Consider the following 13347-nt stretch of genomic DNA (forward strand, 5'->3'; position numbering starts at 1 on the left):
TACAGGCGTGAGTCACTGTGCCCACCCTGAAAATGTTTTTACCAGGTACATCCATTTCCTTTTGCTAAGAAGATAGTCTGTTGTCTTTGAAATCTCAGGAAATTGTTTTCAAAGTTTCTTCTTCAGTAATCCCTGAAATTATTGGAGCAATTGGATAGAGTGGCCATGTAGCACTCTATTCTTGTTAGGTATGTGAACAGACTTTGCCAACTTTGGTAACCTTGTTATCATGTAGTTTGGTGTCCACTGAAACTTACATAGTAGCACACTAAATTAGTGTTCTTCTCTGACTTTAACAAAGAATAAATTCATTCCCATGAACTTTAAAGATAGATAAATTCATTTATAGTTTATCTATTATATATATTTTCAATTCACCAAAATATTTGTACCTGGGATCGTTTATTCTTGCCTGTCTCTGATTTGTGATGCTAGATTTTAACCATCCAGATCCTGGCTCCATTTCCAACATATCGGCTGCCACAGGGATTGCCAGTCAACTGCAGTGCACCCCTCAGATTGCCATACTATTTTTCTTATAATGCTTGAAGTATTCATTGTAAAAGTGGTTCCACTATTTGTCTAAGGATTCAAGTTGATCAATATTTATTAATTTGTAGATTATACTTTACTTGCTTTAAGCAGGTAATCTTGGCTACTATAAATCAGTATAAAACATCTGTATTTTTTAAAAACTTTAAGTTCAGCAGTACATGTGCAGGATTGTTATATAGTTGGACTTGCATCACAGGGGTTTATTTTACAGATTACTTCATCATCCAGGTAGTAAGCCTAGTACCCAATAGCTATTTTTTTGATCTTCTTCCTCCTCCCACCCTCCATCCTCAAGCAGACCCCAGTGTCTGTTGTTCCCCTTTGTGTACATGAGTTCTCATCATTTAGCTCCCACTTATAAGTAAGAACATGCAGTATTTGGTTTTCTGTTTCTGTGTTCATTTACTAAGGATAATGGCCTTGACCTGTATCCATGTTGCTGCAAGGGACATGATCTCATTCTTTCTTTAGGCTGCATAGTATTCTATGGTGTATAAGTACCACATTTTCTTTATCCAATCTGCACTGATGTGCATTTAGGTTGATTCCATGTCTTGGCTATTGTGAACAGTGCTGCAATGAACATTTGCATGCATGTGTCTTTATGGTAGAATGATTTATACTTCTCTGGGTAAATACCCAGTAATGGGATTGCTGGGTTGAATGCTAGTTCCGTTTTTAGCCCCTTGAGGAATTGCCACACTGTTTTCCACAATGGTTGAACTAATTTATACTCCCACTAACAGTGTATAAGCATTCTCTTTTCTTTGCAACCTTTGTCAGCATATGTTATTTTTTGACTTTTTGATAATAGCCATCCTGACTGATGTGAGATGGTATCTCATTGTGGTTTTGATTTGCATTTCTCTAATGATCACTGATATTGAGCTTTTTTTCCATATGCTTCTTGGCCACATGTGTGTCATCTTTTCAAGTGCCTGTTCACCTTCTTTGCCCACTTTTTAATAGGGTTGATTTTCTTCTTATAAATTAAAACATCTATATCTTCTACAGATTTTGTAGTATTATGTTATTTTTTCCACACATTTTAATGCTTTTTTATTTTAATAAAGGCCTTCCTACTTCCTTTAGTTTGAACTGCACAATTAGGTTTTGTCTAGTAATCTTCTTATGATTTCACCTGTATGCACTCCTTTGTCCCACTACCGCTTATGTTCCTGAGGAGCAAAGGGTGTGTCTTTGATTTAGAGCAGCTCCTTTGCAAGATCCTCATATGGATTTCATGTGATTGACATTTTCTGTTTGGTCAATAGCGAACTATACTCATCCTACTGCCTATATATTTCCTGCTTTTTTTTTTTTTGTAAATTGTTTAAGGAAATATCCAAACTCTCTCAAACCACAAATAAGATCAGTGGTCTTTACTTTGAGGAGGGACACTCCTACCAGGAGCTGTTCACTGGTGTCTAATTAAGAGGTTCCCAAAGAATTATTGTCCTAATGTCTACATAGCACTTTATATTATCTCACAGTAGCATCACAACAATTCTCAGAGGTAGATTTTCTTTTTTTACTATGAAAAAATTACACTTAGCTTTCCTGGCCCAAATGTGTTGGGTATGGAAGAGCTAGGACATGAATCCAAGTGTTCTTATTCTAAGGTAATGTTCATTTCAGCAGGCCACATCTGTTTCCATGGGGAAACTGCTATGGAATCAAGTGCAAAGCCAAAGCTGTTTTCTGCCCCTCTGCTCCCAGGAATTATGGCACAGTGTGAGGGATAGGAGCCATCAACACTGAAGTATCTACCTATAATTTCTTGGAAACTACCTTTCTATCCATGGGCTGAAGAGTCACACCTCACAGATAAAAATGGGCACCTCTGATTATTGCCATGTGCTTCAGAGCCCATGGAGATCAGGGTCGTGACAGAGTGGTGCAGTGTAAGCATGGCTTAAGCCCTGGAGAAACCTGTCTTCAGTCATTGCTAATTCACATAGTTGTATCAGTCCAAAGTCTGGAGCACCGAACTGTAAATACCTTGAAGGTTACAGGCATATTCTCATCTACTTAAGAGCCTATGGTCTAACATAGTACCTGAGACACAGTAACAGTATTTGCTGAAAAAACAAAAAACTATTTTGGCACAAAATATAATTGAATTAAGTCTTTACTTTTAAACTTCTAGAATGTCATATAAATTATATGGACCTTAAAAAGACACCAGAAAGTCTCTTCCTAAATATTTTGATATTTGGATTAAAAAAGATCTCTTATAAATTCACAAAATTCAGAGGTACTGCCCTTTAACTCAGAAAGGTCTATGTCAGTTCATATCAGATTACATCTAAGTGCTACTAGTTATGTAAGACTGGGTGAAAGAATATTCTCAGGTTTACACAAGGGTTAAGAGATTTAAAAATAAAAATCAAAGGTAATAATAATGTATATTTCAAAATTGCTAAAAGAATGCATTTTTAACATTCTCACCACATTAACAAATGGTAATTTGTAAAGTGATGGATATGTTATTTATCAATTAAGAATAAACACATTTAATAATAGCATTATGTCACAGTCACTTGCAAGCCACACGAAGCTCAAATTTTATGAAGTGTCGCAAAATTATTTCCCAAATATTAGCACTAAGAAAGCGAAGAAAATATCAACCCTGCAACTCAGACTTAAACTTTCTAGGCTGCCTGATTTAAGCAGTAGCAGAAAAGGTGTTTTTATGTCATCCCTCACACTGACTCTGTCTTCCAAATGCCGTCAAATGACTTTTGCTAATTCTTTCTCAGAAAATGTGCAAAAAGGATTTCCATAGAGGTCTTTGGAGACTTCCTGTGTCCTCAAGTGTGTAATAGGTTGGGTCAAGTAATAATGAAGGAAAAAGGAAGAATGGGGGTTTTGTTTTATGTATTTTTCTCCTTCTGTGCATCAAAAGAGGGAATAAAGGAAAAGGGAAAATTATGCTATACAGATGATGTCAGTGTTAAATTAAGATCACATGTTTGGCTGTGGCAGCTGTAATCTTCTGATTATTGAAGAGATTGTTGGTAATGAAATACATTTGTAAGAAATATTTTTGGTGTAAACTGTATACATGTACAAACTATGAGCTATGCATCTAATAAAATGATAGATTTAGAAATTGCCTCACACCTAAATTCATGCTTTTCAAATAGCTATTTATAGAAAGAAAAGTGATATTTAAGCTATCATAGTAGAATATTATAATCTGCCTTATATTACCTTAGATAATAGTCCCGTATTTTAAAATAATGTTGTAAAAACCATTCACTTATTTATTCACACCTAATTCATAATAAATCGAAAGATTTGGGGACGTGTCCAAGAAAATAATTATTTTTTACAAAAGTAAGATCTCACTGTCATGGCTTAGAGAGATTGCCGCAAAACAAGTTATACTATAGATAAAAATAAACCAAGCCAATATGAATTTTTAACCAACAAAAATTTTATAGAGACATTAAAAACAACTATTAATTTTAATCTTTTCTGTTATGAAATGAAACATCAGTATATCTGGCTGTGCTATACGTTCAATATGTATTTCTCTTTCCTGATAGGTCCTTGACACTTACTGTAAAATCTCTACAGACCTGGATGATGATCTCAGCCTGGGGAGAGCCTATGAAGCCATCGCCAAGGTCCTGCAGAGGTAAGTTAGTGCATCCTCGTCTTGCTGTCACTGTGACTTCACTCAACTGTGAAAGGCTTAAATTGTTTGAGGTCTGTCGCTTTCCATTATGGCCTGCTTAAATTTTAAGCAGTGCCCTTCTTAAGTGACCCTTTCATCGTAAGTTATTTTAAACCATTTTGGTATTTTAATATGTGCATCTAAACTCTCCTTTGTCTATGCCTCCTTTGTATTATTTTCTTTTCGGTCTTCTGTAAGTTTAGTGATGACCTTGAGTAAAAGAGAAAAAAATCGGGTCACATCTCATGAGTTAAGAAAGCAGAGAGCACAGAAATATGTAGTACGCTTCAGTGGTTGAGGCTCACCATAACCTTTCCAGATCTCTTCTTTGAGGAAAGTTTCCATTTATGCTTCAGTCATGCTTTTTCCATTAAGACATCTCTCCTTTGAGCACATCTGGATAAACAATTGCTTGTAAAACCAATATTCTCAATATTTCATTTAAAACAGAAAATTTTAGGTATATAAACAACTTCTGATACCTCTTCCTCCATGTAAGATATATTATTCTCCTTTCCCTCATTGCATTGTAGTCATTGTTGACTCCGTTTGATTGTTATATAGTAGTATTATGACTTAAGAAAGAATAACAATAAGAAAAGTTATCAAAGTTAAGCCCTTGGTTTTTACTATGTTATCTTATATCCAAGATACAGCTTTTTAATAGTAATGGCAATAGCAATAATTGTAGTAATAGATACAGATTGTGTTCATTCTAATTTCTTCCCATTTGTATTCAGTTGTAAACACATACAAGATGGTGTTTTAAAAGTAAAATTGTTATTTGAAAGGCATTTGAAACATTAAAAAGTACCTAGTTAGGTAAAATTGGAATCACTATATAAGCACTATTACTAATATAATAATCATAGTTTAAAATATCAGTACCAATGAAATTAAAGATACCCTACAAAATAAATAAAATGCAGTCATCACTGGATAAATGGTTTAAAAATATAGACATATTTAGAAGGGGAGGCCGGGTGTGGTGGCCCACCCCTGTAATCCTAGCACTTTGGGAGGCTGAGACGGGTGGATCACCTGAGGTCAGGGGTTCAAGACCAGCCTGGCCACCATGGTGAAACCCCATCTCTATTCATGCGGTTAAAAGAGAGAGATCATTCTAGCCGACATGGTGAAACCCTGTCTCTACTAAAGATACAAAAATAATTATCTCCGCGTGGTGGCACGTGCCTGTAGTCCCAGCTACTTGAGAGGCTGAAGCAGGAGAATTGCTTGAACCTGGGAGGCAGAGGTTGCAGTGAGCCAAGATCACACCACAGTACTCCAGCCTGGTGACAGAACAAGACTCTGACTCAAGAAAAAAAAAAAAAAAAATTAGCTGGGCGTGGTGGTGGGCTTCTATAAATCCAGTCAATCAATTAGCTGGTGAATTTTGGCATTAAGAGGCAATCTGATGTTTTAATTTGCCTACTTAAGTATTATTTGGGTTTGGAAGTGGGACAGAATACCACTGTATTTGGTATATCATGAGGTTGACTTTGTTTGGGGTAGGACTGGGGACCATTCTGTTCCAACACTCTCAGCAACCGACCAATGTGCCTTAGGGCAAACATTTAAAGGAGCAAGAAGATTTATCCCCATTTTACTTTTATGCCAAGTAAACTAATTCCCCTTATAAGAATTCCTGGCTAGGCACAATGGCTCACACCTGTAATCCCAGCAGTTTGGGAGGCCAAAATGGGAGGATCATTTGAGCCCCGGAGCTTGAGACCGACCAGCCTGGGCCACATAGTGAGAACCCATCTCTATTTTTTTGTAATTAATTTAAAAAAAGAATTCTCATCTACTAAAGTACAGTAAAGCTACCAGTGATTTTATGGTAGATGTGGATTCTTAATTTTATAATGTTATACAATGCACAAGACAGTGCAGGGAATGCTTCTTCCGAGGCCATAGTGAAAAAGTGTCCCAAGGCCACAGCCAGCTTTCCAATCCCAATCTGTAAATTTGCAGCATTGTCGGTGGTTGTAGAGGAGCTCTCGGGGGAATGCAAGCCTCTGCATATCATTTCAACATCTGTGCAAATAATTCAAAGGGTGATCTACTAACAGGCAGATGTTTCCAAACCTAAAATTCTGTAAGATAGACAATGTCACCCTGAATAGCTGCAAAGCATTATTAAGTCATGTCCAGTCATAGTATAAATGCTCTGATGTAAATTCTGTGATCATTTTTAGAACATTTTGCTTGATATCCTTCAGTAAACATGCATGTGCACACATACACATGTGCACACACCCACACACATAGACACAAACACAGACACACACATGTACCAGCCCTTTCAGAGTCCTAAATTATCCTTCTCAGGTTAGTAGCAAGAAATAGACTACAGCCCGAATAGAGGAAATTATGGTGGTGGCAGCTGAGAAATAAATCAAGTTGCATATGAAGCTTAGCATCACCTCTAAATCTCTTTTTCCTAACCTGTGCAATTGCACAAGTTTCACTAATGGTAGCCCTATCTCTATAAACATATTTCATATCTTTAAAGGAAATGGAAGAGGATAGCCATGTCTAGGATAAGTGTATATCTAAGGCCATCAGCTGAGTGTGCATGAAAGGTGAATAAGATCTAAGGCTGGAAGCGTCTAGCATGCTTATAAGAATTTATACTAAGCCTTCAATTGAAAAACACACCACAATCCCTCAAGACTGAGGATTTGGTAATACAGAGTTGCCTGTCTGGTGACATTATTAGTAGATAGAGACCTGATGTTAGAGTTATTGAGGAAGGTGTTAATAAGTGAACAAGTTTTGTTATTTTTGCCATTGATCTGAATAATATTAATTGTGTAAGAAGTTAAGCAGCATAGCAGAAAATAAGCATTTATAATGCTATTCTTCCCCTGCTTGGAATAATAGTGAAGAAAAGAGTTGATACTCTAAAATGCTAACAATTGCCTTGTGAAACTACAATAAAAGCTAGAATTATGGTCCATAAAACAAAGAGAAAGTGAGTTGAGAAATTACAAGTAAATATTATTGTTATACAGAACGACAGTTTGAGTAAATACAGAGAGAGAAAACCCCTCAATTTTCCTTATGGCATTTCTTTTTTTGCCTTATTTACTAAAGCAGCTCATTTGCAGAAATGTCACAACTTTCCAAAATACTCAGACTACTTAAAAGAATACAGAGAAAAAAAATCACAAAAATATGTTTAAGATGCATTGTTTACAACTAACCCATCTCTGAGTTTATTCCATACCAGTTGTAAATTTTCTTGCAAACTCAAGTTAAATTATTTCCTAGAAAACTTTCCACAATGGGGATCTTTAAATCAATCAGTACAAAGTTTCAAGTGTGAAAATTACCTTTCTGTTATAGCTGAAAATTAATTTCTTCTTGCTTGAGAGAAATGACATGCCCTAGTAATTTTCAAGTATTCTTTAAAATGGAACATCCAGGCTTTGATGTGAAATTTCCTAAAAGTGACCAAAAAATACATCAAAACATATCTATTAATTCATGAAATTAAGAATAGCTTTTTGCATTTTCTCCTGTCACTGATCCCATTTGCCTTATCACTTTCATCTGTGGCCCACAAACTTGGTGGCACAATCAACAAACCCCTTAGTGGCTGTTTCATCTCTGCTCTATTTGATTTCTTCTCTCTGAGTAAATGATTAAGTTTTCATGCATTGGTTCAACCAAAATCTATGTTCACTCAACCACATCCTTTATTGATTACTTCTACTGCAAACAGTAGGCCAAGTGTGATATACATAATTGGACAGTTGTCAAGGGACGTGGGTGTTAACGGTCCTGTTTTCCCAGTTGGAAACTGGAATCACCTTGATACACAAATATTCTGCACTGTTTCATTCTCATTCTTTGGACCGAGGAGTCCTGTTCCTCCGAATATATGTTTTTAACTCTCTAAGGTCTGGTTGAATGAATTTAATGATTATACCATATAATATGCTGTTCAAGTTGCACCTGTGCACTGCATATAGAAAACTGGAATTAATATTTATCTAACATTTTAACCTTGTCCTTTAACTTATACAAATAAGCTGTAGCCTTTCTGTAAGAAAATATTCAATGTTTTCCTCTTCCATAAAAAGAATGGCTTCTAAATCTGCTGCTAACTTTTAAATTTGGAAAATCTTTAACCAACATATAATGCTAATATTTCATATGCTGCATTAACAACTTTGCTGGCTGTAGACCTATACATTTACTGAGTAAAGCAAATGACTTACAATAAGAAGACTTTTTTCTCTAGTATTATTTGTTAGAACAAGTTCCAGATAATTTTTGATGTTTTGGAGATCTGTTGCTCCTTTGGAAGTAAAATGACTTGAATTACCCAGCAATAGTTTAATTTATACTATTTTGTGTTTCTGATACCCTGAACTTAGTTTTTTGCTTGTTTCTTTGTGTATATCTTGATTTATCAATCCTCAGCAGGCCAAACCTAAATAAAAATGTACTTTATTCAAAAATATATTGGTTTTTAGAAACATGTACATTAAAAAGCTTCAGTGAGTCCATCTTAGCTACATAATTAATAATAATAATAATTTTTCCTGTGGTTTTAAAGTGATATTAAGAGAAATCATCACTTATTTCCCCATCAATTTTTCCTGAATATTATAGTCCAGGAAAGAGCATGAAAAATTAACAATTTGATAGAACATTTTTAGCCCTAGAAATCCACAAGTTTGCTCAAAATTCTAAATAATATATTTTATTTATTAATATTTTATACTCAAGGTCTCTCAATAACTTTTAGTTGTTTCATAAAACAAATATTTAAATTCAAATAACAGTGAACCTCTCATTATATTTTACTCTATGCCTGCATTTGAAAATTTCCTCCAATAATTCATAATTTTTCTGGAGAATTGACCTATGCCTATATGTGGAAGATTAGTCATAATTTAGGTATGAAAAAGTGAGGACAGAATTATAAAAAGTAGTATTCACAGCTGTGGTAACATAAAATTCCATCCTACTTCTGATATGTAGAACATTTCTTTTACCAATAAAAGGAAAAAGAATATATTTGATAGTACCTGATATTCAAGTAAACAAAAAATGTTAGCTTTTCGATTTTGCCCCTTAGAAAATAGACCCCAGGACTTTATGTGACATTTTGCAGAGCATACATTCAAATCAGAGTGTTTAATTCATCACATGATGAAAGTTTTCAGGAAGGATTGCTTAGCTAAATTGAATTTTCTTCTTGGCTTGTGGTAGACAGTGTCAAGTAGTAAGCTGTGAATGTGATAGCTGTTTATTTCACTGAGAGATAATAATAAACACTAGTGCCATTTATTGAATCCCTACAACATGCCAAGCTATACATTTACACAGTTTTTCATACCACAGCAACTTGTGGTCATTTTTAAAATGAAGAAACAAAATTTTCTTCAGTTTCATAACTTTAGTATGATCAAAGTTACTAATCTAAGAGGCTGAACTGAGATTCAAGCCCATATCTCTGTAAATTTCACCATAACACATTTTGAATTTAAAGTAATCTAACTTATCTTTACAAACATATCATTGTTTACCTGTGAAAATGAATGTTTTCCAAACCTTGGAGGTTATGCAAGGAGATATCCCTAATCCTAAGAATACTTGTTTAAAATAAACTCCTTTGAAAATATTTTCTGGGGCATATAGAAATGCTACTGGTGGGGGCAGGGCCAAGATGGATTGCTAGAAGCTGTGGGCTCCTATCAAAAAAACAAAACAAAACAAAACAAAAAAAAAACAACCATTATAAGTATGTGAATCCTTCACTGTCAACCAAGGTATCCAGGTTCTGTCATCAAAATTGACTAGAAGGCAGGCATGACCCATAGAGAAAGGGAAAAGCAGTGTGGTGTGGTGACTCACCTGAAAGCCACATGGGAAAAGGGAACTCCCTCCCACCAGCCAAGGAAGGTGAGCACAGAAATGGACAGAGTATCAAATGGGCAAATTGACAGAAGTAGGCTTCAGAAGATGGGTAATAAAAAACTACGATGAGCTAAAGGAGCATGTTCTAACCCAATGTGAAGAAGCTAAGAACCTTGATAAAAGGTTAGAGGAATTGCTAACTAGAATAACCAGTCTAGAGAAGAGTGTAAATGACCTGATGAAGCTGAAAAATGCAGGATGAGAACTTCGTGAAGCATACACAAGTATCAGCAGCCCAATTGGCCAAGCAGAAGAAAGGATATCCGAGTTTGAAGTCCACCTTACTGAAATAAGACATGCAGACAAGAATAGAGAAAAAAGAATGAAAAGGAATAAACAAAGCCTCCAAGAAATATGGGACTTCATAAAAGGACCAAACCTATGATTGATTGGAGTACCACAGGAGATGAGGAGAATGGAAACAAACTGGAAAACACATTTCAGGATATTATCCAGGAGAATTTTCCCAACCTAGCAAGACAGGCCAACATGCAAATTTAGGACATACAGAGAATACCACTAAGATACTTCATAAGAAGATCAGCCCAAAGACACATAATCGTCAGATTCTCCAAGGTTAAAAAGAAGGAAAAACTGTTAAGGGCAGCCAGAGAGAAAGACAAGGGTAACTACAAAGGGAAGCACATCAGACTAACAGCAGGCCTCTCAGAAGAAACTCTACAAGCCAGAAGAGATTGGGGGGCAATACTCAACATTCTTAAGGAAAAGAATTTTCAACCTAGAATTTCATATCCAGCCAAACTAAGCTTCATAAGTGAATGAGAAATAAAATCCTTTCCAGACAATCAAATGCTGAGGAATTTTGTTACCACCAGGCCTGCCCTGCAAGAGCTCCTGAAAACAGCACTAAATATGGAAAGGAAAAACTGATACCAGCCACTGAAAAAACATCAAAATATAAAGACCAATGAAACTATGAAGAAACTGCATTAACTAGTGTGCAAAATAACCTAATAGCATCAAGATGACCCAATCAAATTCACACATAACAATACTAATCTTAAATATAAATGGGCTAAATGCCCCAATTAAGAGACACAGGCTGGCAAATTGGATAAGAAGTCAAGATCCATTGGTGTACTGTATTCAGGAGACCCATATTACCTTCAGAGACACACACAGGCTCAAAATAAAGGGAGAGAGAAAAATATACCAAGCAAAAGGAAAGAAAAAAAAAAAAAAAAAAAAAAAAAGCAGGGGTTGCAATGCAATTCTAGTCTCTGACAAAACAGACTTTAAACCAAGATCAAAAAAGACAAAGAAGGGCATACATAATGGTAAAGGGAATAATTCAACAAAATTCAACAAGAAGAACTAATTACTCCAAATGTATATGCACCTAATACCGAACACCCAGATTTATAAAGCAAGTTCTCAGAGTCCTACAAAGAGACTTAAGACTCCCACACAACAACAGTGAGGACCATGACACCCCACTGTCAATATTAGACAGATGAACAAGACAGAAAATTAATAAGAATATTCAGGACTTGAGCTCAGCTCTTGATCAAGTGGACCTAGTGGACGTCTATGGAACTCTCTACCCCAGATCAACAGAATATACATTCTTATCAGTGCCACACAGCACTTACTCTAAAATTGACAACATAATTGGAAGTAAAACACTCCTTAGCAAATGCAAAATAACTGAAATCATAGCAAACCATTTCTCAGAGCACAGTGCAATCAAATTAGAACTAAGGATTAAGAAACTGACTCTAGTTCAACCATTGTGGGAGACAGTGTGGCAATTTTCAAGATCTAGAAATAGAAATACCATTTGACCCAGCAATCCCATTACTAGGTATATACACAAAGGATTATAAGTCACTCAGCCATAAAGACATATGTGCACATGTTTATTGTGGCACTGTTCACAATAGTAAAGATTTGGAACCAACCCACATGTGCATTAATGATAGACTGGATAAAGAAAATGTGGCACATATACACCATAGAATACTATTCAGTCATAAAAATGGATGAGTTCATGTCCTTTGCAGGGACATGGATGAAGCTGGAAACCATCATTCTCAGCAAACTAACACAAGAACAGAAAACCAAACACCACTTGTTCTCACTCATAGGTGGAAGCTGAACAAGGAGAACACATGGACATAGGGAGGTGAACATAACACACCGGGGCCTGTCAGCGGGGAGGAGGAGAGTGGGGGAAAGCATTAGTAGAAATAACTAATGTAGATGACAGGTTGATGGGTGCAGCAAACCACTATGGCACTTATATACCTGTGTAACAAACTGGCACGTTCTGCACATGTACCCCAGAACTTAAAGTATTAAAAACAAACAAACAAACAAGAAAAGAAAATAAACTCCCTCAAAATCACACAGTTACATGGAAATTGAACAACCGACTCCTGAATGACTACTGGATAAATAATGAAATTAAGACAGAAATCAAGAACTTCTTTGAAACCAATGAGAACAAAGAGCAGAAGCTCTAGGACACAGCTATAGCAGTGGTAAGAGGGAAATATATAGCATTAAAACCCCACATCAAAAAGCTAGACAGATCTCAAATTGACACTCTAACATCAGAATTAAAAGAGCTTGAGAGGCACAAGAGCAAACTAATTCAAAAGCTAGCAGAAGACAAGAAATAACTAAGATAAGAGAGGAATTGAGGGAGATAGAGATACAAAAAAAAATCATCCAAAAAATCAATGTATTCAAGAGCTGGTTTTATGAAAAAATTAACAAAATAGATAAACCACTCGCAAGACAAATAAAGAAGAAGAGAGATAAGAATCAAATAGACACAATAAAAAATGATAAAGGGGATTTCACCACTGACCCCACAGAAATACAAATTACCAACAGAGAATACTGTAGACACCTCTCTGTAAATAAACTAGAAAATCCAGAAGAAATTGATTAATTTTTTGACACACATACCCTCACAAGACTAACCCAGGAAGAAGTTGAATCTCTGAATAGACCAATAACAAGTTCTGAAATAGCAGCAGTAACTAATAGACTACCAACCAAAAACAGCTCAGGACCAGACAAACTCACAGCTGAATTCTTCCAGATATGCAAAGAGGAACTGGTACTACTCCTTCTAAAACTATTCCAAACAATTGAAAAGGAGGGATTTTTCCTAACTCATTTTATGAAGGCAGCAG

General features: G+C 35.7%; 1 protein-coding gene across 2 annotated transcripts in view; it reads left to right on the top strand.

Annotated features, from left to right (window-relative positions):
• The window catches only part of TTC29 (tetratricopeptide repeat domain 29), a 915079-nt gene that overhangs the window by 795994 nt on the left and 105738 nt on the right, over positions 1–13347 (top strand). For both annotated transcript variants that reach the window (XM_074396845.1, XM_010338621.3), the window contains one exon: positions 4110–4201. In XM_074396845.1, coding sequence (XP_074252946.1) covers positions 4110–4201 — 92 coding nt within the window. The remainder of the gene's footprint in view (positions 1–4109; positions 4202–13347) is intronic.

The sequence above is a fragment of the Saimiri boliviensis genome, chromosome 3 (genome assembly GCF_048565385.1).
Source record: "Saimiri boliviensis isolate mSaiBol1 chromosome 3, mSaiBol1.pri, whole genome shotgun sequence".
Taxonomy (NCBI): Eukaryota; Metazoa; Chordata; class Mammalia; order Primates; family Cebidae; genus Saimiri; species Saimiri boliviensis.